Source organism: Pongo pygmaeus, chromosome 1 (assembly GCF_028885625.2).
Source record: "Pongo pygmaeus isolate AG05252 chromosome 1, NHGRI_mPonPyg2-v2.0_pri, whole genome shotgun sequence".
In the NCBI taxonomy this organism is placed as follows: Eukaryota; Metazoa; Chordata; class Mammalia; order Primates; family Hominidae; genus Pongo; species Pongo pygmaeus.
The window spans coordinates 65,134,290-65,159,808 of NC_072373.2; the positions used below are offsets into that span (position 1 = coordinate 65,134,290).

The window sequence follows — 25,519 nt, forward strand, 5'->3', positions numbered from 1 at the left end:
TCTTGCCATTCTCGTTCCTTTTCATTTCTCCATAAATTCTAGAATCAGTTTGCCAATTCCTACACAAAACCAATCAGGATTTTTATTGGGATTACTTGTTATCTATGAGGAAATTCAGTTTTCATAAATTAGATGAATGCCATTCCAAATTGTGGATAATCTTTGAAAACAAGCTTTTGGTATTTCAGTAAACTGGTTATTTTTAATTAGGTTGAATATTTACAAACCTATGATTGACACCTTCCCTTTTGATCCTAGGATGCAATGAAATAAATAAAACCTCTGTCATTCTCTGGTGCTGACAACATCCTGGAATGTATCTACAGTTCCAGGGATGCCATTTTGTCCTGAGAGGAAGCCAGCTTCCTCCCTCAGGTGAACTCTGTGTATGTTTGTGATGGTGAGGGAAAACCTAACAACTCAGGCCCAGGAGAATCTGTCTGAGGCCCTCCCAAATACTCACCCTTCTCTCATTTGTCCAGAGCAAAGTTCATACGGTTTATGAAAAGTGGTGTCCCTCACAGCACAAGAACACCGCAGGCCCCCGGAGGAAAGTCTTCTGGGAAGAGGTTAAGGAGAGGCTGAGAAAAAGCCAGGACAAAGGCATGATATTCTGGAATCATTGCCACCACCAGTGCAGGGTCTTCCAGAGTAGGAGCCAGAATTGCCACACAGCCAGCTCCCCTGGGGCTACTCTCAGAAAGCCGGCATTTCGGCAGCAGAATTGTTGCCTGTTTTTCATACTGTGAATTGTTAGCAGGTTCTAAATAGACCATTCATGTTTTCCCTTTAGCACAGAAGGGGCTTACAACTCCAAATACCGCCATGGGTCTGACTGTTTCAAGTCAAAACATGCCCCAAACCACAGCCCTTGGGTGAGAGGAAGGGCTGGCCGAGGGCTTTGGAGGAAAAATCACCACCCACCAGCCTGGAAATTAGGGGGTTCACAGGAGGCTGAGTTGCCTTGCTCACAGATGCTGTGAGACTGAGGATTTTTACCCATCAGAGTTAATCTGACAGTCACCTTCCCAACCAGTGCCTGCCTCCACCTCCCTTTTGCTCCAGGAAGGAAACCCAGGCCAAGAGGATGGAATGGTTACTCATGTCATGCGTGCTCAGTGGCTGCCCATCTCAGCATCAGCGGTATGAACAGAGCACTCTGGAGGGGCAGGGAGAGGTGGCTTTGTGGGTAGTGGGATGCCACCTTCACTGTCCTTCAGTCCAATAGGACATGTAGCAAATGTAAATAAATCCAGTGACAACACATGAACAAGTCTTTGGCAAACGAAGTTCCTTTGACACAAAGCAGGAGGCTGCTGAGAGCTGTGGGAAGTCCTGGGCTGATGGGCCGGGATGCCATAGTGACTCATGGGAACAGGTATCTCTGGAGTGGCTTGGAGAGAAAAGGGCAGAACTCATGACCAATAGGGACTATCTCCAGGTCATCTGGGTGACGACTAGAAAAGCTCCAGAAGATAGCAGAAAGCTTGAGAAGGCAGCGTGGGAGAAAGAAGAAGGAGGAAGGATCTCCACGTGGTAGCTGCTGGGAGGAAGGTCTGCCTGGGTCCAGGCTGGCCAGGGGCAGGGACTGGCTGCTTCTGCTCACACTCTCGGCAGTGCTCTTCCACTAGTGAGAGGTTGTTGGTGAGATTTGGTCGAGGAGGGACAAATTTAGGACAGATGTTTTGGTCGAACAAAGGAAGGCTAGGACATACTGGATGGGAGGTGGAGAAGGTGGCAGTGGTGACGCTGGCAAAGGGTGTAACCAAAGTGTGATGATGATGGCATGGTGACCCAAGGCACATGTGTGAGTGACACCGAATGGTTATGTGCCTGGGGACCTGAGTTGGTATTATGGCTCCATCGCTTCCTGCTGTGTGACCTTGGGGACGATACTCAACCTCTCTGAGGCTGTTTCTCCAGCCATAAATGAGTGATCAGCACCCATTTATAAGGGATTGTCAGGATTACATCAGAGAACATTTAGTCACTGCTCAATAAGTAGCAGAGACTGTTATGAGAATGGATCGTTGGGGACCCAGCAATGGCCTTGATGCCACATTTCACCTGAAGGATGAGGACTTTGCCACAGTTTGGTAGACTTGGCTTCTGCTAAGAAGACCATCTCACTGGTAACTTGAGGGCAGGAACTCAGGGCTGACCATGTTTCAATGTGGGAAGAGGCCTCAGTGTGCCCTGGAGTCTTCTTACTTATCCTGAGGACTCTATTTCTATTTTGGAGGCTACTCAAGCTTTTCTTTTCCAATTACGTCTAAAGGGGGAAGGGGGAGACAGGTGTTTGAAGCCACTTCTGTGGCTTGTAGCAGGAATCAGAGAGGGCCCAGGGCACCCAAATCCCACTGTATTGGCAGAAACACAAATACACAAATACCAGATGGATAATCTCAAGGATAAAAGAGGATTTAGGGTGACCTGATTTAAAGCTTCCCTTTTTCCTTTTTTGGGCAAAGCCTGGGAGTAGGGGGTGGGAACTCAAGACAGAGACTTGTTAGAGTCTTGAATTTTCACTTGTAGAGTGATGGAGCTTTGGGAAGGGGTTTCTCCTTCATGTTTGATGGCATCACATGCTATCAAACCTGATCTTTACATCTAAAACCCCATTTGTATTCCGGTCTGATCATGGGAGACTTGCTTGCCTGTGGGCCCCAGCTTGAGTTTGTGATTGACAAGAAATGTCCAGAGGAGTCTTCAGTGGACACAAAAAGCCTCTGGGAAATCAGCCAGCACTCCGCCCAGCATCCCCACCCCCTAGATGGGCCACTAGGGAGCAGGATGGTGGCAGATCAGTCTCTACAATGGCTTTTTATTGGATTTTCTCTGTTGGTTGTATTCCAAGCTATCAGTCCATGATAGGACAGCAAGCCATGAGAACCTAGCGTCAAGTCGATGGCCAAGTGCCGAGCATACCAATGACCAGAACTCTGCAAACAATTGGAGCAAGTGCTTGAAATTCCAGCCATGAGCCTGGCCGCTCCACATAAGAGGATGCATATGTCTTGGGTAACATACCAGTTGGCAATTACCAAACTCACCGGGATGATCTTTTACCAGGAATCCAACCACTGCAGCCCCCATTATAGTAACAACCTCTAATCCCCCTTCCAAAGGCATCAGATGTGTAAGTCCTGCTTTTCTGTTTATTCAGTGGAGGGGACCCTGCAGAGAGGACAAGCAGCTACTGTCCTCAGCCCCTTTAAGCCAGGGATCCCTCCTTCATACAAAGGCGTTCCTGGGGATTTGCTTTCCTTGTAGTTTGTTGGTCATGTCTTATAGGGAAGGGGCTCATTGCCTGGATGCCTGTTGTGCCTCCCACAGCCGGCGTGTTCTGAGGGATGGGGGGCAGCTGGTTCAGGAAAGAGTAGGACAGGAGCAGGTCTGGGCTGTTGCCTGAGGTTAGCTCAGAGGGATAAAACTCTTGCACAGTAAAGGAGTTCTCAGCAGAGGTTAGCAGGTCCCCTGTCAAGACAGCTTCAAGAATTCTTTCTTCAGAATGGCTTGAGCAAAAGCAAAAAAAGAAGATGAATTGAGGCCTTTCCCTAGCCTGAACTCTTGGTCTTGTAGGGGTTGGTTCACTCTCTTGTCCCATTTCAACAAGAGGGACGCTCCTTCATGCATCACCGGGGAGTCCCTGCACATAACCTACTCATTCGTGGCTGCCCATTCTCACCACCTTCTCCTGAAGGATTCTTTTGAGTTCCTTTCCCGGGCTCTTGCAGCCCGTTGGAGTACGTGTTTGCAAACCTGCACCCTACCATCCCCAAGTTCTTCAGAGGCAGGCTTTAGTCTGTTCAGCTTTGTTTGCCGGTGCCCAACTCAGTGGCATGCAGGGTGGACAAGTTGTTCTCAAACACTCCCTGTGGCTCGGTTGCCTGAGGTGAGATGATATTTACAATGCCAATGCCGGGCCCCATGCCCAGGGATTCTGACTCAACTGACCTGAGGTCTGGACATGGGCCGTCTAAGCTCCCCAGGTGATTCTAGTGTGCAGCCATGACAGAGGCCCATAGGAGACCATCAATGAATCAATAAGGTGGCTCTGACCAAGTGACACCTCCTTTTTTATTTCTCTTTCTGGTGGTGAGGAAGCAGATTCTCAACCTCTGTTCATCCTTAGCATTTATCCATGGTTAATACCATTTGTTTGAGCCATACAACTCTTGGAGAACCACGTTCTGGAGGGAGAGCTATTGGCAGGCATGTCTGGAACTGCACTGAAGAACTCACTTAATCTTATGAAATCCCTGTCTGCAACAGACTGTGTGCTCTCATTCTCCTCCAGCTCTACTCTGTACCTGCCACTGTTTACTACACTGTAGATCCTGGTTCCCAAACTTGGTACTTGTCAGAATCCCCCACTCCAGTAATTACAAATCAGACCTTTTGAGGGGTCAGATGTCAGAGGTGGTGGGTGTGTGTGTGTGTGTGTGTGTGTGCATGCACGTGTATGTGTGTATTTAAAGCCTCCTCAGTGATTCTTCTTATGCATTTGCAGAGTGGGACCTGCTGTCCCAGGTCATCTCAGCCAGTCAATGTTGCTCAGAACTCTGGGGGGTGCTCTCCCCTGAGGGACTCTGAGTCCTTGTGGAAAGAGCTGTGGCAAGTCCAAAAGGGCTGTGTGTGAGGGTCTGGTGGGTGGGGGGCAGGCAGCCCTGGGGGGAACATACATGTGGACAAGATGTTTTGTGCCAAATTGTAACACACCCAAGAAGACTGAATAGAGCCTCATCCAGGGCAAAGATGATGAGTGAGATCTGATCCGAAAGCAATTGTTGAGGTCCGGTCCCACATGCGGCATACTAAAGCTGTGGGACTTCAGAGGAAGAGACAGTCTGGGACTTTGGATTAGTAACATGATGTGAGCGGAGGAAGTTAAAACTTTGTCTCCTTCTTCCCATGTCATCTACATAGGAAAACTAGAGACAAGGACATAGAAATAGGAGATGAAGCAGATTTGAAAAGCCACCAGAGCTCTGAGAGGAGTGGTGCCCAATCCCTGTCACACCATCACCGTTCTCACCTGTGGCTGACTGCAGCACCCAAAGCTCAACCAGCTGCAGTCTGTCACCAACATGAAGTTGCCCCTAGAGCACTGTTTGTTCCTTTAAAAATGATAAAATAGTACAAGCATGCAGGAATATAGAGAATATTGTCCCTACGTCTCCATATTTGCTTCAGCTGATGTTTTAAAAGACTAGAACATTGTTAACCCTCACGTGTGCCATTTCCTGCCTTCTCCCTGCTCTTCTGAAATTGGTATTTGTTTCCCATGTATGTTTTTATACTTTTACTATACATGTAAGTATTCATACATAATAGATATGGTTTTGCAAGCTTTCAAACTTTATATAAATGGTGTCATACTGTATCCTTTGCATGTTTTTCATTCACTATTGTGTTTCTGAGGTTTATCCCTGTTGATACAAGATCAACTTCATTATTATTTATTCATTCTTTTTCTGATGGGTGCTAAGATTGTGTCCCATTTTTTACTGTTAGAAATAATGCTACAATATTATTTACAATGTATGTTCTGTAGCCATGTCCTTAAACACAGGTGTTCCACTCTCTGTGATCATCGCGGCTCTCAGACCTGCTCCTCGCCTTGACTAGGCTCTGCTCTGGGGTCACCCTTCCTCAGCATGGCAACTTGGCTCTTGAAGACCAAGTTGCCCTTGAAGACCAGGTCTTACTCACTAGAATTCTCCCTGGATCATCCTTGTCAGGGATTCCTACCCCATCTTGCCACCCACACCCAGCCCCTCCTAAAGGGAATGTTCTTTGGCAGGAACGAAGGGCATATGTTAGGTCATAGGGTGAGGAGACTTCGTGTGAGTGCTCAATCTTAACTGGAACTCAGAGGAGGCTTGGTTCCCAGTGGGAAGGAGAAATGGGAGAGTTTTCTTGGCGAAGGGACAGGAAGAGCCAGCATAGGCAAAGGAACGTGGCAGTGTCAGGAGAGGACCAGGCAAAGAGCTGGCCAGCAGACGGAAGCTGAGTGCTGCTGGAGAGTAGGAGGCTGGATTAGTAATGTGATGTGAACTGAGGAAGTTAAAGGTTTGTGTCGTCCACCAGATTACTGCATTTCAGCTTTGTAGAAGGAAGTGGCAGGTTGGGCAGTGCCAGTGGCAGGGGTGATGGTGGCCTGGAGACCCCTGAGGGACAGAAACGGTGGCTTACTCCTGTGCTTCTGCGGTCTGTTTCCTCACTTTTCCCCATCCATCAAGTGTTGAGGCTCGGTGGAGTTGAGCTTCCTTTACCCTCCATCACTCACATCCCACTTCCCATCACCTGCTTCCAAGCAAGAGAACTCCAGGTTACTGGCCTCCGGCAGCAGTCCAGCTGTTACCAGTAAACTGGAAGCTGACGTCACTAACAAGCATTCAGGGAGCACCAAGAAGCAGAACAGAGGTCTCCTAAGCTTGACTCCTCTTCGGCATGAGACTAAGGAAGCTCCCCAAGTTCCAGTCAGAGGTGTGGGAGACCAGCTTTGTGTGTGTGTGTGTGAGAGAGAGAGACAGGGGAAGGTAGGTGGAGTTAGGGAGCTCTTTCAGCTTGGCTGGCCTTTGTGATTTCAAGTGAGCCTCTGCTGGGAGAAACAGGTTTGTTGTTACTGAAAGAACAAGTTTGGGTCCCAAGTTTCCTTTTGCCTTATTTGACAGCTCATAAAACTCAGCAGCAAATCTGAACTTCCAGCTCCATGGCTTGGAAGAAGAAGCCTAGGAACAGTTATCAACTCCTTCCCCTGTCCTTGGCTTGACCTCCCTCCCTCCCTCGTTCTCACCACACCAGTTGGAAATCATGAAGACAATCTGTTCTCAAGAGCAAGGGTGGAGGGCAGAAGGCTGGCTGGGCTGATGGGACCAACGCTTGTCAGAAATTAACAGGCTCATGCGACAGTGAAGACAGAGTAGAGGGAAACAGCTTTTGGCTTCATGCTTTGACAAAGTGCCCTGAGACTGTGTGTTCATGTGTGTGTGTATCTGTGTTTGGTAAATCCTGGAAGGCCAGTGCAGGGGGAGAATCCATGTGTTTTCAGCCTCTAAAACGTGCCAGGTAGTTATAATTGATGGTGGGGTATGTGAGAAACTATATGGTACTGGCCTCATTCTTCATGCTGCCACTCTGGCCTTTGACCTTGGAGTGGTGAATTCCTTAAATTCACACATCCCTGAGCCCCTTTGTGAGTGACCCAGGCCCTGGCATACACTGTGCAATTAACAAATGTCAGCTGAATGAGTAGAATGAATAAACAAAAAAGAGTCATTGTGTAACAGAAGGTTGTTCATTAAGCGCTTCCCGTGGGATCTCCTCAAGTCAAACTCATGAGAAAATGATTGTTTTTAGTAGGCTCCGGAAGGTTAAATGACTTTTCCAAGGTCTCATAGACAGGACTGTGTGTGTGCACATGGCGTGTGTGTGCGTGTCCGTGTGTGGTGGGGAGTGAGCAGGAGAGAAGGTTCATGGCGTTATTTTATGCATTGCCCATTCTTGCACCTTCATCAAGTCTGAATTTGTGAATTTGCTGAGGCTGATAGGACAGTGTGGGCTGTCCCTGGAAGTTGGAGGAGGTGACAACAAGGTTGGGGGCCTTCCATATGGGTGCCTGCTGTACCACATATCCAGTAAAAGCAGAACATTTATGAATGTAAGAGAAGCCGTTATGTACACGAAATAGGGAAGTCAAAAGAGAGGAGGGACAAGGACACCAACAGGGTCTTTTGCAGATATTTACAATGGCCTCCTCCATGAGAAAGGAAAGAAGAAAGACATAAAAGAGAACAAAGCCAGGCCAACTCTTAAAAATTATTTAATAGAAAGTCCAATGTCAAAATGTAACAATAAACAAAAATACACATGTATAAATATGTATATATAATTAGACCTGTACACTTTCTCAGACCCTTTTCAAAATGGAATAGAATCATCATTACATCTTGGTGGTCAAATCAAAAATAATATTCAAGCGACATGGGCCCACTGCTACGTGGGGGGTAGTACTGCTGGAGCACTTCGAGGGTTCAAAGAATTCCAATCAGGAGAGAGCTGGGGATATTGCCAGTGTCCTTTTCTGGAGACCCAGAGAGGGAAGATGAACAATCGCATGGCTCTGTCCAGTGTACCTGACCTTTGCTTAGCACCTGTAGCCACTACTGTCTAGGGACAGCTCTCCTTTAGGGTTTTGAATTATTTACATTTATGTTGTTTGTGAGTGAGTTTTCTTGCCTCATCTCCCAGATTTGAAGTTCCTGAGGATTCTGCCTTAGGACTTTCTTATTCTGCAGGCCAAATGTTGCAAAGTGGTTTGGGATGCTATTTAGGCGTGCTGATTTGCACTAAAGCAAGGGTGTTCAAAGTGGGGTGTGCACATACCAGGAGGTACCCAAGGTCCCCCTCAGGAGTTCAGAGAGAAAATGCCAGAACCTCTGTTTATAATATTTTGTGTCTTATTCATTTAAAGTTTCTATGCTGTATACTTTTTATAATGTGCCTAATATAGTAGTACAAAAGTAAAGGGATATATGCTTTAAATAAATTAATAAACACACAGAGAGAGTGCATCTCACGAAGTTTTTGCTGACAGGCATGTGTAATTGAAACAGATGGGGGTCCACTGCTTTGGAGAATTCATGTGCAGGCAGAGTGGTTAGGGAGGCCACCCTTCCGGGCTCCCACACTCACCTGAGGAAGTCTCTGCAGGTGTTCAGAAGAGCAATGCCCCAAGATACCTCCCAGTCCTGATTGAGAGGTGATGCCTCGTAATCTTGATGCTAGATTTTCCTTGAATATAAGGCCATGTTCCTAAGTAAAATGCAAATACCCTTGGGAAGGGCAAACATGCAGCCATTAACAACTGGCATGGAGGCATTTTGATCCCTTCCTGGCAATGAGGTGGAGGTGAGTGGGAAGTGGTCCAGGGCAGAAAATGGGGAGAGGTACCCTAAGGCAAACTTGGCTTATATTCCATGAACACATGGCCCTAAGGGGACCTGCCAGGGGCTCTAGTTTTTAAATGGGTGAATGTGAGGCCAAATATTTGCTGGTTTCCAGCATCAGGATTACCGCTGGACAAATTCTAATCTAAACACCTGGGCCTGTGGAATATCCGAGTGGGAATCGCTAGCCTCAGAATTATAAATTCCTCAGTGAAGAGCAAGAGGAAGATCTGGAAAAAGTGGGTGTTTGAGCTAACCTCTTTCCAAGGGTCCAGAAAGCTGGCGTTGCTGTTGAGTATGCCAGGAGGGCAGGAGTGGGTGTTTTGCAAAAAAGGTCAGCCCCAAGGTGCAGCAAGGCCCAGTGCCCCTTAGCTAGGAAAACTGCCTTCAGCCCCAACTCCTCCAGCCTCTCAGGGGAACTGTCTTCTGTTTGAGCTTTTTTCTTGAGTTTCTGAAAACAGTGTTGGCTTCTAGCTGGCATTCTGATGCATCTAGTTCTTTTCCTTTCTCCTAAACATTTTTCTAATTATTTTTCTGGGGGTGGGGAGGGGGAGAAAAAAAACCCAATGCTCTAAACTCTGAGGTTATTTGGAAAACCTAAAAGGCACTGCGAGTTGTCTCCATAGAGAGATTCCGCTTGTCTCTGAGCCTTCCCTGACTCATACCTGCAGAGCTCCCAGCTCTGGCAGCCTCCAGGTACCCATGAGGTCTTCCCTCCACAGCTGTCTAGGCCTATGGGTATTTTCCACTTGCATACAATTTGTCTGTGCTTTTTAAAAATCTCCTTTCTTTGGCAGGACTCGGGTGTGTATTTGGGACCCAGCAGAGGCTTGGCCACCAGGTGTGTGTGACCTAATCCAGGGGAAGGCTGTCCAAGAGAGCTGCCTTTAGTTAGGATCACACACTAGACAGGGAAGCCCTCTGCTGCTTCCCGTATATTTATTTTAGGGTGCATTCTCATCCCTGGGTCTAGGCCAGCCTGGTCCCAAAAGGTATTTTTAGCCTTAGTGGCTCTAAAGAAGGTCATGCTGACCCAGAGCTGTCCCCTTTATGTCTCCAAACCAGATCCGGCCCAGGTTAAAGTCCTTGAATTCAAATAGCTTTTGGCAGAGGAAGAGGAGTTGGGGCTGGGTAAGGGACAGAGGACACCCCGGGATGAATCATCTCAGCAAGCACCCCTGCACTGCCGCAGTGAGGAGGGAAACCCCGGCCCTGATTGTGACCACACCTTACCTGTCTGGAGGACCTCAGCAGTGGGCTGCAGAGGACACAGCACCACCTAAAGCTCTTATTTATGCTCCCTGAATCCCCAGCAAAGCCCCAGGAACCCTCTGTGGCTAGCCTGGCTCACTGCCCCGTCCACGTCCCTTGCTCTTCTCTCTCCCTCTACAAGTCCAAGCTCCAGCCTCTGTACTGCAGGCCGGCCCTGGACAGCCCACACTGGCCCTCCTTTGGGCTGAGTCCTGTGCTATCCTCTCAGCCTGAAAGTCCTTTAGTAACACTCTCCCTCAGTCCTCTGACACATCCGGGCTTTGATGTCACCTCTTTCAGGAAGCCCCTGATTGCCAAAACTGGGCTGGCTTTCACAGTGAGATGCTCCCACAGCACTCAGGACTTTCCCCTGTAGGGTACTTCCATGCTGCCTCCCTCGTTATGGCTAGGTTCCTCGAAGGTGGATTTAGTTCAATTGTACTTTGCTGGCAATTAGCGCAGTGCCTGGAGTGTAGCAGGGGCTCCAGAAATAAATGAGTTCAATGAATGAATCATCAAGACTGGAAAGGCAATGCTAAAAATGCTATACCTGGGTCAACCTAGATGCAGGTACCCCAACTCCACACACTGGGGTTAAAGCATCCCAGTGGAGCTGCTGAAATGCCACAGTCAAGTCCACATGGATGAGGGGGACGGTGTGTGAGACATGTGGTGGTTGTGTGTGGCTGGACCAGGCACACGCCGTTAGGGATGTGTCCATTATGTGTGTGAGGCCGGGAAAGGATGTCAGCCACAACACCCCGGCTAGCGGCCCAGATGAGTCAAACAGATGTAGTAGGGCATCCAGGCACAGATGGGGCACAAAGCGAGACGAGTGGCAGACCTCGATTCTCCCATGAGTTGAACTCAAACTTTCTCAAGAGTGATGGCTGGTTTTTCCTGTTTCAGTATCCCTATAGTTATACTATTACTTTCCTAGACATTATCTTGGAGATTACAGAAAGGCAAAATACAGCTCTTTCTTGAAGTATTGCAATGATAGAGTAAATTTCCTTTCTCCATGTATCTCTCTGTATATGTATGTATGCGTGTGTATGTGTATGTGTGTTAAGAAAATGGATCCGAATCTAAAGTTCTAATAAGGCAGCTGCCTGGATCTATTCCAGGAAAAGAGTAATTTTATGAATTTGCATCTTGGTTTGAATGGAAAAACTGGCTTGAAATCTATTGCAAAACTTCCTTTGCTTGCTTGCCTGTCAAGAGAGAACAGTCCCTGAAGGTCTAGACTGAAATGCCAGGACACAGGGGCTATTCTCTCCCTTTAGAGTCAATGCCAAGAGGTCCCCCTAAGGCTCTAGAATTATTTTCAACCCTAGAGACCCTAAGGGACCTCTGCCTGAGTTTATGGTGTTCTTTATACTGCTTCTAAGTCTTAATCAAATTCAAAGCCTTGGGCTAAAAATGGAAGCAAAGAAGGGCGAAATAGGGTAGAGAAGGCAGACACTATCAGAATGAAGCCTTCAGTTTAGAGATGAATCTTCCCGAAATACAGCAATTTCTGTGGTTCCCAAGTTATAAGGGCCATTTCCCACATCATCTTGAAGGGACATGACAGCTGCCAGGTTAGAAAGAAGCAGGATCTTGGGGGCCAGATTTCAAAGGAAAACTGGATATGACAGCCCCTTTACACAAGGACATTGTTTTGGTTCCTTCTAGCAAAGTAAGCAAAGGTGGGAACAGGTCCCCTCTTGGCAGCACCTTTAACAGTTGCTATGGAGACATGAGTCATCTTTAGAGGATGTGATTCAAGAAGCAAGAAGAGGAACTCTGAGGAGTTCTTGGGCTCTTCCGACCTTGGAACAAGTTATTTAAATGTCTATCCAAGTCATTACATGACTATCTAAAACATGTAAGGTCTCGAAAGAGATTCGCATCTAGTTTCAGTGCTTAAATGGACCTGGAAGATGCAGATCCGCAGTCCAAAGATGAAAAAGAGACATCAAACCCTAGCCCACAAGAAGGATTTCAATACAAGTCAGTGGTCCAGGCATTGCCTTTCCTCCATGCTTGGAGATCAGATTGTCCCAGACCCCCATGAAGGTCAAGACTTTTAACCTTAAAAAGATACAGCTTGTGATGAAACAACAAGCCTTGGGAACCCAGGAAAGAAATCACAGCACTCGAAAGCCTGTTCTGGTTGCATCTGGTATCTAACTGCAGAAATACCAGGTTCCTTTTCCAGATGCTAGAAGGATTCCAAGGGGAGAAACATGTGCCTACATTCCCAAAGCATTTTCCTCAGGGCACTGAAGTCCTCCTGTTAGCCAGTGGCCTCTCCTGGTGTGTGTGCAGCTCAGATAGGGGAGGCCAAATAAAACACTCCCCATGAGGAAACCAAGCTGGTGAGAAGCCAGGGAGAGATTCTAGAAGGCAGATGCCCCCAGGAGTTGTTTTCACAGTGTTGCAAAGGGCATAGTCATAATAAAAAGCATTTGAAAAATACTTGAATGACATCTTTCCTTCTTTCAACATGGGCATTTATGTTGGATAGATGCATTCCACACTTAAGATCTATTATTTAGAACACGGGGGTAATAGATCCACTTCACAGGATTATCATGAGGATGACACAAAACAATTATAAAATGCTTAGCACAGTATCTGCCACACAGTGAGTATAAATGACAAATATTAGCTCCTTTTTCCTCTTCTCCCAAGATTAGATTTCAGATAAGGTACAAGAGTCTCCTGAAAAACATGGCATAGCTTGTGAGTCCTAAGGTTTGTCCCAGAGGTATTCACTCATAAGCCTCATCTTTACCATAGTTTTTTGACCCCTTTCCAGAGACATACAAAAAGGTGACTGCTGAAGCCAAGGATACTATTCCCCCCTTGGAAAAATACATCCATTCATTGGCAAAAGGCAATTCATAGACCTCGTTCATGAAATTCCAAAAGGTTTATTGCAGGCACATGTGAGTGTGACAGCCGACTGCCTAACCCAGCTCCTCACAGGCACACTGGAATCCAGGCATCCACCCATGACACCATGAGGCCAAAGTTCCTGCTTCGAGCCACCTTTTTATTATGCCCCTAAATACACATTCCCTCCCCATCAATCATGCCTTATTATTTTTTTGGTTGGGGTTTTAAACAAGAAAAAGTCCAATCTCTGAGAGGTACGAAGACATAAAGCTCTGAGAATGCCTTCCAGCAGGGAAGTGTGGAAGGCAGATCTTATGTAAAATCATAGTGTGCAATCTAATATCCTTTTCCTTTAGGGGAGGCAGGAAGGAGAGAACTTTAGATACCAATTATTTTGCCTTTCATAAAGAACGTGTCAGAGTCCCGAAGTCTAAGATTCCAACTCAGTATTTTCTTGGATTAAGAATTTGAAAATATTTCTTCCTTTAAAACTCAACATGTTTAACAATGTTTCTTTTCTATGACTAGTAGAGATAGAACACTCTTAAATTCTTGCCCAGTGTCAAAGCAGGACTTGTAATCCACATGCCAACCTGCTTCACAGGCTATGAGGTAAAGTTTGTAAGAGGTATCATCTCTGTTTTTTAGCAGGCTTATGGAAGAATCTTGCCCTAAGAGAAAAACAGGGATGAGGCTGGGAAGAGGATAAAGTTATAGCAGGATAAAGTTATAAGAAGATAACAAAGCAGGACGACATCACATGGGCCCAAGAAGGGGGCTGCATCATCCCTGGACCTGCTCCTGGGGGCTGTCGGATTGTGGGCGTGGCCGCTTTAGATGCCCAGATGAGCCCTGACACAGAGGTGCTTCCTCACATTACAGTGAGGAGAGGATGGGGCCAGTACAAAGACTGAAGAACCAGCACTCCTCCTGGGTCCGTCTTTGCTAAGTTGAGTCATCCCAGCCCAGGCTCAGATCATGGGCACTGTGGACGGAGAGAGACCTGTCTTCCAGCAGGCTTCTGTGTACGTGGCTGCTGCAGTTTCTGAGGGCTGACCTAGTTTTCTCATCTCTGGACTTTATACCTTCTTTGTCCCTAAATAGACCACAACACCACTCTGTGTTCTCTGCAAGCCTGGGGCTAGGAAGCATCGCTGAGGTAAAGGCCTTTTTTAAGGTTCTCTGCCAATAACAAACACGTCTTCAATTATGAGAGCAGTACTCCATGATCCTGAATCTCTGCCAACCAAAAGAAAGCTGTGCACACACTGCTGAACTTTTACAACTCTACAACTCAGAGGACATAAGGCGTGTGTAAGCCAGCTGTAAATCTCGTTGACAGTCTTGCCCCACCCACTGGCCACTAGGCAGCTGGATTTCCAATTTTACCCCGGACACGGCCAGCCTATCAACCCTCTCTGCTTAATGCTCTCAGTTCATTTCTCATTTTTCTACCTCCACTCACCAGGCCACTTACCCTCCCTTCCTCCTTCCAGCTTCCTGAGCCCTACAGAGATAACAACTAGCAGAGTGCACCAGCACATACATTGGATTATCCGTTTCATTGTGTCTGAGCCAATCTGCTTAATGTTCAGATACACATGGGGAAAAAAAGGCAAAATATTTTTGCTTTAGATCCTTTCAGAAGACATAAAAAAAAAAAGTACAAACACGAATCACTTGACAATTTTATGATTAAAACCAACAAATGGAAAACAGACAGTGTTGGGTGTTGCTGACATAATCAAGCATTTCGTGTGGACCCACTCAACCACCCCATTTCTTGGATCTATTTCTGGATGTACCAAATGTGTCTGAAGGTGAACTCACTTTCGCACGTCAAAGATGTATCCAGTGTTAAACACCGGAGCCAGAACCCAGGTGAAAAGCTGCTGGTTCAGGGCAACACCACTTCCGGCTTTATTAAACACTCAAAAGTCAGGTTCCCAAGAAACGCTTGGATCTATGCACATGTGTAACATGTCAAAAGTGTTAAACATGACAATGAGAAAAATGACATGAGCATGTTTCATCTTTGGGTAGAGGGTGGTGGTTTTCTGGGAAGACACTGTCTGAGACACAGAGTAGAGAAGTCAAATGGAAGACGTTTAGCATGTGCTTAATTCTTGCTTGATAAGAACAAGAAATCCCGGAAAAGGTCACCACAGAACAGTGAGCGAAGTCCCCAGTGAACAAGTTTGAGGTGGGGCTTAGCAGTTCGTTTACAGTTGTGGAAAACTGTTTTAGTCACTTGGCCAAAAACCATATGAGGGGAGGCAACCTGAAACCCTAGACTACTTGACCGTCCCTGCATTTTTCTGCTTGAAGCAGGATAAAAAGCCTAAAATTTTGGCTGCATCTCTATTTATGTAACAGCCACAGCTGCTCCCCAAAATAGCTGCTGTTGGCCAAAAGAATTACGGGATTTTGTTGCTAATATGTGAATCTATAGTCAATAGCACTCTGCTAAGTTTCCTTCCCCTCCCTTTTGCCGTCCCAGGTCTAAAAGGAGATAGGGAATCTCACTATTCACACATCAATTGTGCCATCAGTTATGTGGATAGATTTTAAAATCGAGGCTCATCTTTTCGGCAAGAGCAAATTAACACAGAACATCTTAACTCTCCACCTTCTGCGGGTGGCAGTGTGGCTAATATCAAGGCCCTTCAAAGTCACAACCCCAAAAGAGAGAAACATACAGTGCTCTTGTGTTTTTTGTGGGACAAACCCAGACCCAGACTGCTGGCATGGCATTTAATAGGATGCCCTCCCCTGAAAGTAACAAAGAGAACCCTCGTCAAAGCTATCAAACACATTAAAAAAATACAAAAGTTATTTTCTCCTTTTGATTGCTATTTACTTGTGACAATATTTGTTAAAAATATCACTTCTGTCTTTGAAAAGAGATCATTCTCTTCATATAGTATGGAAAAATAAACTCTGCTGAACACTCAGTCAACATTCCCCACCACTGCCAGGGGCTTTTGGCTTTCACATCTCCAAATATCATCATCAGCATAAAAGTATTATGTTTTTGAGTAGGCAAACACTTTTCCTATGTCTAGTGTGCTGGAAGTAAGAGAAAAAGGAAGTGGCAAGGCTCATGTAGCATTTTGAAGGGGGAGAGTTACGAAATAGGATGGTTTATTTGCTAACAAAATGAAATGTAACAAGGTGGTTTCAGGCCCTCCTAAAAAGTCATAGGATGTCCCCTCACCTCTTAGACCACTTTCAGTCTTGCTAATGCTTGGTAGATTCTTAATGGAAGGGTAGGGAGCCCTTTAGGCTACTTATCAGTGTCAATGCAAAGGAGGGCTCAACTTCTGCACCCAGGATCATCTTAAAACACTGAGCTGGATGAATGGGAGAAGACAAGGATCCATAAAAACAGTAAAATGTTTATTTTCTTAGAAAAAAAAGTGAGGAAGAGGGATTCAAAATGATTGTGATCACACTTCCATCTGCATCTGAGCAAAGCCAATGTTGCAAGCTTAATTCTTGATTAAGATACCTATTAAATCAAACAACCTGCCACTCACTCCTACGTCACTTCCAGGAGTCACATCACAGCATGCTTTTAATTGAGAATAGCTTCTCTACTTCTTCTGAGCAGAGAAACAGGCTTGGCATAGCAACCATTCCATCTCCAAAGCTCAACACTGCCAGTGAGAAGCAAGGCTCAGTCCATCTCTAGACCGCGTACAAGAGATGGGGAGGAAGGAGAGAGGGCAGGAGATGCTTGTCTTAGAAGCAGAACCAGTTTAGAAGAGAAGTTTGATATCTGAGTTCCCCACTACCTCATCTTATAGAAAATAGGTTGGAGAGCATCTGTAAAACCAACAGTATCTTTAAGGTGAAATTGCAGAATTTTGCTGCATACCTGGACACAAGAGAAGTGAAAAGTTGCAACAAGTTTTAACTAGCAGCAACAAAGAAAGTTCGATAACAGTTTTTTTTGTTGTTTGTTTTTAGCAATATTCCTTTGCAAGTTCATTAAGAAACACTGTAATTTAATGGGGCGTACAATATGGAACGATCTTCTTTTGCTATAGTGCTGTTTGCTGAATAGAACCGACCTTTGCAAAGATTTCAACTGGGGTGTAACCTATTTACACAGTAGTAGCTCCTGGTTTGAGTGGTAAAATTGGTGCTATGTGATATCCTCTTCTTCCGAACAGTAATCCCGACCCTTGGAGGGAAAAAGAAAAAAGAGCATGTGAATGAGAAATTCAAAGCAGAGCCTGAAATAGTTACTTGTAATCAATTTTCTCTCAATATATGTTTCCTTGCAACAGAATCCAGGCTTTGTCAGTGATAGCTGGCACAGGGGTAGCTACGTCATAAATACATGTTAGCCAATTTATAAGCTATATATACTTCAAGGCATGACAGTTTTACCAAGCCCCAAATAAGCCCTTACTTTATGTTGGTAAGAATTTATATTATAATAGCCGTATTCAAGAGTCAGCCTTTCACTAAGAAATTACCAAATGGCCAATCCATTCAGGAGATCAATTTCTTATCAGGAAGAATGAACAAGCCACATTCTACAGCTACATCCCTGTGCCCGAAAATCAACATTCTACAGAGAGCATACAATCCAGGGATGTCTGAGTTTAATTCACTCTAAAACGTATTACAAAAAACAACAAACAAGAATCCTTAAACACGCATAACAGGTCTATGCTTGGTATGTGTGGGATGCACAAGAAAGGCAAAGATGCTTCTGATTCATTTGCTAACAAAACAGGTTATCTGAAGCTCTAAGGACTATGTACAATGGTTATTTGTGAACATATTTTATCCTCTCTCCTCTAGGTCATAAACTCAATGAAGACATGATTGGGGCTGGGCTTTAAGGATCCACATTTAACCAAGCTGGCTTGTCTTGGTCAAAACACATGACTCTCTTGGTCTGTAACCCATCACAGGGCACCTGCCCTGCCTGTGTCCGATGTCATAGATAAGGGTTTTGTAAAAAGTCAGGTGTTATTATTATTTGTTTCCTTCAACTTTTTCTTTTTCTTTTAAAATACACACTACATGTTTCATTTTTTTTGGGGGGGAATGTTCTTTTAAAAGCAGAACTTATTTCTAAAAGTACCAATACTTAACGATACTAATAATAATTTTGCATATAACTATTTCTCAGATGTATTAGATGTTTTTTGGACACATTATATAACAGAAATATTTTACATTTTCCTAATATTTAAGCATTACCAAAATGGATTATTTTGTGCCATGTGGCTGGGTGCTAATCTTGACTCTGTGACCTCCTAGCTCTGGGATCCTGGTAAAATTACCTCTCTGTGTCTCAGTCTCTTCATCTGTAAAATGAAGAGAACAATAGTACCTATTTCACAGAATAGTTGAAGATTAAATGAGTTAATAGTAATAAAGTGATTAAATCATTTCTGGCACATACTTTTACACATGATGTATATGTGCCCATGCCCGTGTGTGTTTGGCAAATTACAAAATACTGCTGGCTGGACACGGTGGCTCACGCCTGTAATCCCACACTTTGGGAGGCCGAGGCGGGTGGATCACCTGAGGTCAGGAATTCGAGGCCAGCCTGGCTAACATGGTGAAACCCCATCTCTACTAAAAACACAAAAACTAGCTGGGCATGGTGGCGGGCACCTGTAGTCCCAGCTATTTGGGAGGCTAAGGCAGGAGAATCGCTTGAACCTGGGAGGCAGAGATTGCAGTGAGCCAAGATCGCACCATTGCACTGCAGCCTGGGCGACAGAGTGAGACTCTGTCTCAAAAACAAACAAACAAACAAACAAACAAACAAACTGCCACACAATGAAGTCTTCAGGCCTGTGGAAGCAGGCAGGGCTGCTCACTCCCATGCCAACTGGCCCCAGATTGCTTGCTCCTTTAGAATGGGATTCACCCCTTAGCATGTTTTGGTTCTTCCACCATCAGATTGCTAACTCCCACCCCTACCGCTTGCAGAGTGTCTGAGTCTAGTGTCATCTCTAGGCTTGTTTTACTTGCTGCACAAAACCTCTCCTGAGCAGAGAAGCTGGGTAACCAGTCATCCTGACATGAGGAGTGTGTACTTGGCAGTCATCCCATGGGCAGCCTCCCTGGTGACACTGCCCAAGCAGATGCCATCCCTAGCCTTGGCCCAGACCACTCAGGAGACATGCTCTGAGTCACACACTGGAGAGCTAGAAAGAACTTAAAGGTCCCTGGCCACTGGGGATTTATTTTTTAATCTGGGGAACAAGACACATACAAATGTATCCACAGAATGCCATAAATATCAGATGATGCTCTCCACAGATCCCCAACTCACGAGGCTCAGAGAGGAAACTTACAAATGGACCCAAGTATTCAGGTGGAGAGGAAAGGTAGGGCTCATGGAGTTTTCCTGAAGGTTTTATTAGGAAAGGAAAGTGGACATCTCCAGTGTATATATGTACATATACACTGTTGTTTGACGGCACGCAAATTGCTGGGCTTTGGTTTCCTGGGGATAATCACGGTCTCCATCCCATAGGGTTATGGTCAGGATTAAATGGAAAAAAATATAGTGTCTGGCAAGTAGTCAATAAGTGTTAGCTAATGCTACTATTACTACTACTGCTACTATTATTGTAATTGTTGTTATTATAAACTCTGTGTTTGTTCAGTCCCCCTGGCAGGGGAATAGGGACCTCCTCCCTTAGTGGCTGTCAGGTGAGTAAGGACTGTGACCATAAGCTGTCATCTGATAGGTGTCAGGGAACTCTTCCTCCCACCTCAGCCTTGTACTCCAGACAGGCCAAAAACCGATGTACATGAATAAAACTTCTACAGCAGAAACCGAAGTCCCTCTACTACCTATGACTAAATGAGGCCTCAAATCAAAGCAAAGTCTCAGCCAGCTAGTGTGGAGTTTAGAGGGTGCTTCATCCATGAGGAAGAACTTGGAAGGAATGGCAGACAGATACACACACACACACACACACACGCACAAACACGTGTGCACACAACACGCATACACACGTGTGCACACAAACACACACGTGCACACATGCACACACATGCATACATGAAAGGTGGTGTTCTCATTGTCTTCAATTTGGTAAATGAGTTTCTGGGTTATGCAGTAGAAGGACCATTTCAAACCACAGTAAAGGTTCCCCAACCCCACCTTTTGAGGGACAAATACAATATAAACCTTCTTTGTAAACACAAGACTCTGCAACTTTCATTTCCCAAGCATTGGCTACTCTGAAATTATTATCATTACTGGAGCAAGAAAACAGCATTAGCTGCTTTGCGGATATTATTTTATGTACTATTTATATCAGTCCTGCAAGGCAAAGAGTGAAGCCCTGATGCTTGTGGGGGAAGCTCAGAGAAGTGCAAGCCCACAGGGCTGCTCCTTGCCTTTGTTACAACTGCAGTGATTTGATAACTAAATTCAAATTCAATTCAGCTTCATTTTTATTATCACCTGTTTCAGCAGCACTGAGAAGCAACTGCTTTGGTAACAAACTTTGAAATCAAAACACATTGAAAGTAAGACATGGCCAAAAGCCATATGGCCATCCAGTGCCGTTGTAATAAAGGAGACCTGAGAATGGTGATTACCAGAGGTGATTACCTTGTGCAAAGGATAGTAGGCTTGGGGCGAGGATGAAGAGAGGCTGGTTAAGAAGGAATAAATTCTAGTGTTCAACAGCACAGTAGGGTGACTAGAGTTAATAGTAATATATTGTATATTTCAAAGTAGTGAGAAGATTTGAAATGTTTCCAACACAAAGAAATGATAACTCTTTGATGTGATACATATACTAAGTACCCTGATTTGACCATTACACACTGTATGCATGTATCAAAATATCACATGTACCCTATAAATACGTACAATTACTATATGCCATTTTAAAAATAAATAAATAAGTAAATAAAAATAAAGGGGATTTGAGAGAATTGTCATCGGAGGGGCCCCATCTCAGCATCACAAGGGACCCTATCTGCACACTGGCCCTACTGGGCAGGACAGGGAGCCTGCTTCTGTAGCATGACTTCATGTCTCATTTAGTTTTTAAAGAACTGTGCTAAAAAGAGAACCTGAAGACCTTCAGCTGTCAGAAAGCAGGAAGTGGGAGCCGGGTTTGGGAGATACACAGCAATTCTTCGCTGAAGTATGCCCTTCCCCCTTAAAGGAACCCCAAATGGAAGTCTTTGTCAGGATGCGTTACTCAATTAGAACTGGAGGCTCTTAGTCACAATCCCACCCTTGTGCAAAGGACACACTGAAAGCTGCAGAGAGCAAGATCCCCAGGAAGCCCTCGAAAGCTAGAACAGAAACTCCTAGTGATGGTGACAAAGAAGGGTTGTTTGAAAGAACCATGAGTGCCTTTGGGTGCAGACTCAAAAAACCCCAAGGAACCTTTGCCTACCAAAATTTTTCCGACCACACCCTACCCTGTGTAGAGGCTTCCACGTCTTCTCCAGTTATCTGTATTATTATCCTCCTGGAAGTGTAAGTTGATGTCAATGCAGAACACACATTTCTAAGGTTCTAGAGTAAGGGGTTTTTGTTTGTTGAAGTGTCTATAAGAATTAGAAGTATTAAGGAAAGGACATCATCCTAATTTTAAATCCTGCTAGTTTAAAGAGCAACAGCTCAAAGAGTGACTTTAAGAACCTGTTCCTCCAATGTGCCTAACGTACTTTTCCTCCACAGGTTTAAAATAGACAAATAGTCTAGGCCAGGGGTCCTCAGTCCCCAAGCCATGGACCACTACTGGTCCATGGCCTGTTAGGAATTAGGCCACACAGCAGGAGGTTAGCGGCAGGCGAGTGAGTGAAGCTGAGCTCTGCCTCCTATCAGATCAGCGGCAGCATCAGATTCTCATAGGAGCACGAACATTACTGTTAACCGTGCTTGTGAGGGATCTAGGTTGTGTGTTCCTTATGAGAATCCAATGCCTGATGATCTGTCACTGTCTCCCACCATCCCCAGATGGGACCATCTTGTTGCAGGAAAACAAGCTCAAGGCTCCCACTGATTCTACATTATGGTGAATATGTAATAACAGAAATAAAGTGCACAATAAATGTAATGTGCTTGAATCATCCCGAAACCACCCCCACCCCGCCCCACTCAACTCCCCACCCATGGAAAAACTGTCTTCCACAAAACCAGTCCCTGGTGCCAAAAATGTTGGGGACTGCTGGTCTAGGCCTTGCCATTCAGTGTCAGGTATGATTCATCATATATGTTTTTAGTATGTTTCTGTAGACATGTATGCATTCAGCCCAATACACACACCCCTCAGACATGTAACAATCAGTGTGAACTGAGTATCCTCCCACTGGAGTAGACTAGATGAAAGTGACTGAGAGGAAGTGTTGAATCTGTTTCTCCATCTGTAAAATGGGGACAATAAAACCTAACTTGCAGAGTTGTGGGAATTAAACATATACATGAAAGTGTTTAGCAAAGCTAGGCACATGGTGGGTGCTTAATAAATTATAGCTCTTATGATGATACTGAAAAATGAGACCAACTGGTTCAACAGGAAATAAAACTGTCTAGGTGAGAAATGGGGCCCACATCTCAATCAGTCAGTTCACATTCAGATCCTCAAAGAAGCCAAGTGCCAGAGGGCCTCGGTGCTTCTCACTCTGTCCTGGCTGGCTTCTCTTGCTCCCATCTCTTTATTTTTATTTCTTCAGAGAGAGTCTTGCTCTGTCACCCAGGCTGGAGTGCAGTGGCACGATCTCAGCTCACTGCAACCTCCACCTCCCGGGTTCAAGCAATTTTCCTTCCTCAGTCTCCCAAGTAGCTGGGACTTCCCTGTAGTTGCCCTAGGGAGAAACAGTCTCTTCCCTTCTCAGTGGTCCTTCCATCGCACCACCATGCTGTATAGAATTTTAGGCAAAATGTTTGCCTCCCTTACTGAGGGGGAAAACATGTTTCTTGTCCATCTTTGTATTTTGGGTACCTAATGGAATCCTCGTGTGGCCCATATCCAAGGGTTGTGAACACTCTGGCTTTGGAGGGAAGCAGTGCTGGGGTGTGGGGGTAGCAGGGTGGAGGCTGTTAAATGGTATTACACAGAAAGTGTCCTGGTACTTTAGTAAGGGAAGAAAACTATCAACGTTTTGCACATCATAATGGAAGATGCAGCCTTTTTAAACAACACAACTGATAGTAAGTTTTGAGCAAAACTATGCACACAGAATAGGGCATAGACCCTGTTACAAGAATAGCTTGGAACTTAGGAGAGGGGCAACAGGACTGCAAAGAGAGGCAACCGAAGTTGATACTAGAATCCTACTGTCCATTATTCATTATTTGTATTTATTTAAGTACAGTTGTCTCCACTTATCCATGGGGGATTTGTTCCGAAATCACCAGTGGATGCCTGAAACCTCAGAGAATACTGAACTCTACATATACTATATTTTTCCTACACATACCTACCTACCTATATAAATTAGGCTCACGCCTGTAAGCCCAGCACTCTGGGAGGCCGAGGTGGGTGGATCACTTGAGGTCAGGAGTTCGAGACCAGCCTGACCAACATGGTGAAACCCCATCTCTACCAAAAATACAAAAATTAGCTGGGCGTGGTGGCATGCGCCTGTAATCCCAGCTACTTGGGAGGCTGAGACTGCAGATCACTTGAACTCAGGAGGTGGAGGTTGCAGTGAGCCAAGATGGTGCCACTGCACTCCAGACTGGGTGACAGAGTGAAACTCTGTCTCAAAATTAAAAAAAAAAAGGAAGGAAAAGAAAAAAGAATTAGGCACAGCAAGAGAGTAACAACAATAACAACTAATAATAGAACAATTATAATAATATACTATAATAAAAGTTATGTGAATGTGTTCTCTCTCTCTCAAAATATGTTAGTGTACTATACTCACCCTTCTTCTTGTTGACTCTGGGTAACTGAAACAGTGGATAAAGGGGACTACTAATACCCACATAAATCACATGTGGAATCAGGTCCAGTTCTCTTTCCATAATGTTCAGCCGGCTTTTTTTTTTTTTTTTTTTTTGAGATGGAATCTGGCTCTGTTGCCCAGGCTGGAGCGCAGTGGCACAATCTTGGCTCACTGCAACCTTCGCCTCCCGAGTAGCATGCACCACCATGCCTGGCTAATTTTTGTATTTTTAGCAGAGACAAGGTTTCATCATGTTGGCCAGGCTGGTCTCGAACTCCTGACCTCAGCTGATCCGCCTGCCTTGGCCTCCCAAAGTGCTGGGATTACAGGTGTGAGTCACCACACCCGGCCTCAGCCAGGCATCTTAAACTCTGTCTTTTGCTTTCATCACAAAGTTCTGAGTTAAAGAACCTCATGGGCAGGGCAATGGAGTCAGCAAACAAGTCCGGTCAAGACTCTTGGGTTTGTAGGAAGCAAACATGAAGTTTTGTTAATAAAGGCTCATGACAGAAGTTCATTTTAATGAGGCTTCTTTCTGTCTGAAAGTGTAAGCTGTTATGCTTGTCATAAAGCAGGCTCTTGTTGCTTGGTGACTAGCTGAATGATCACCTGAAGAATTTTTCCTCCGCTCCTTTACCTGTCTGGATGACACTGGGAATCTCTGTTAGTTGCTGGACTGTGCATTATCACCAAACTATATTTCTAATAGCACAGTCACTGAGATAATGCCTTTTGTTGAATAATTTCCTCATTCAGTAAGGCTTTTAAAAAAATTATAATTTTTTTTATTTCAATAGCTTTTGGGGTACAAGTGGTTTTTGGTTACATGATAAATGACACAGTGGTGAATTCTGAGATTTTAGCGCACCCTTCACCCAAGCAGTGTACACTGTACCAATATGCAGTTTTTTACTCCACATCCTCCTCCCATCCTCCCTGTTCTGAGTCTCCAAAGTCTATTATATCCTGAGTCTCAGTTTCTTGACTTACTGTTATCCTTCCTTGACAGCCTTTATCCCGTACTGTGGGACTTAACTGCTTTCTGAGTGGCAAAGAGCATCTTGATTAATGAAGCACAATTGCCCCATCTGCATTCTGGTGCATAAATTTAATAGGCATCTCCCTCCTCTGTCCACCTAACACCCTTTATCCCCTAACACCTTCCTCCATGTTTTACCATCCACAGGCAACCTCAGATCCAAGTTTCCATAAGAATCTGTATGTTTCAGCTCTGTCCTTGAACCAGGACTGCAGGAGCAGATAACCACGTTCTGCAGCTTGAGCATCTGTGCACGACTAGCTAGAACCCAGAATACACAGGAAGAGGAGGATGGAAAAGTGAAAGGAAGGCTATCCCCAGGGGCTGCTGGGCTTAAACCTCCGCCTGCAGGGTTGCAGGGCCCTCCTCCTGTAGGAAGCAGGTGCCTTCCACCCCTTTCTCAGGGCTGGACGTGTCAGAGCCTCTTTAATCACAGAGCACTTTTCAGCAGCATTTTCATTTATAGTCAAACAACAAG

General features: G+C 45.2%; 1 protein-coding gene across 1 annotated transcript in view; it reads right to left on the reverse strand.

Annotated features, from left to right (window-relative positions):
• Positions 1 to 16,469: 16,469 nt before the first annotated feature.
• Positions 16,470 to 25,519, reverse strand: part of C1H1orf21 (chromosome 1 C1orf21 homolog) — a 235,484-nt gene continuing 226,434 nt past the window's right edge. Inside the window, exon 6 of the mRNA XM_054475239.2 lies at positions 16,470 to 17,280. Coding sequence (XP_054331214.1) covers positions 17,242 to 17,280 — 39 coding nt within the window. The 3' untranslated portion in view covers positions 16,470 to 17,241. The remainder of the gene's footprint in view (positions 17,281 to 25,519) is intronic.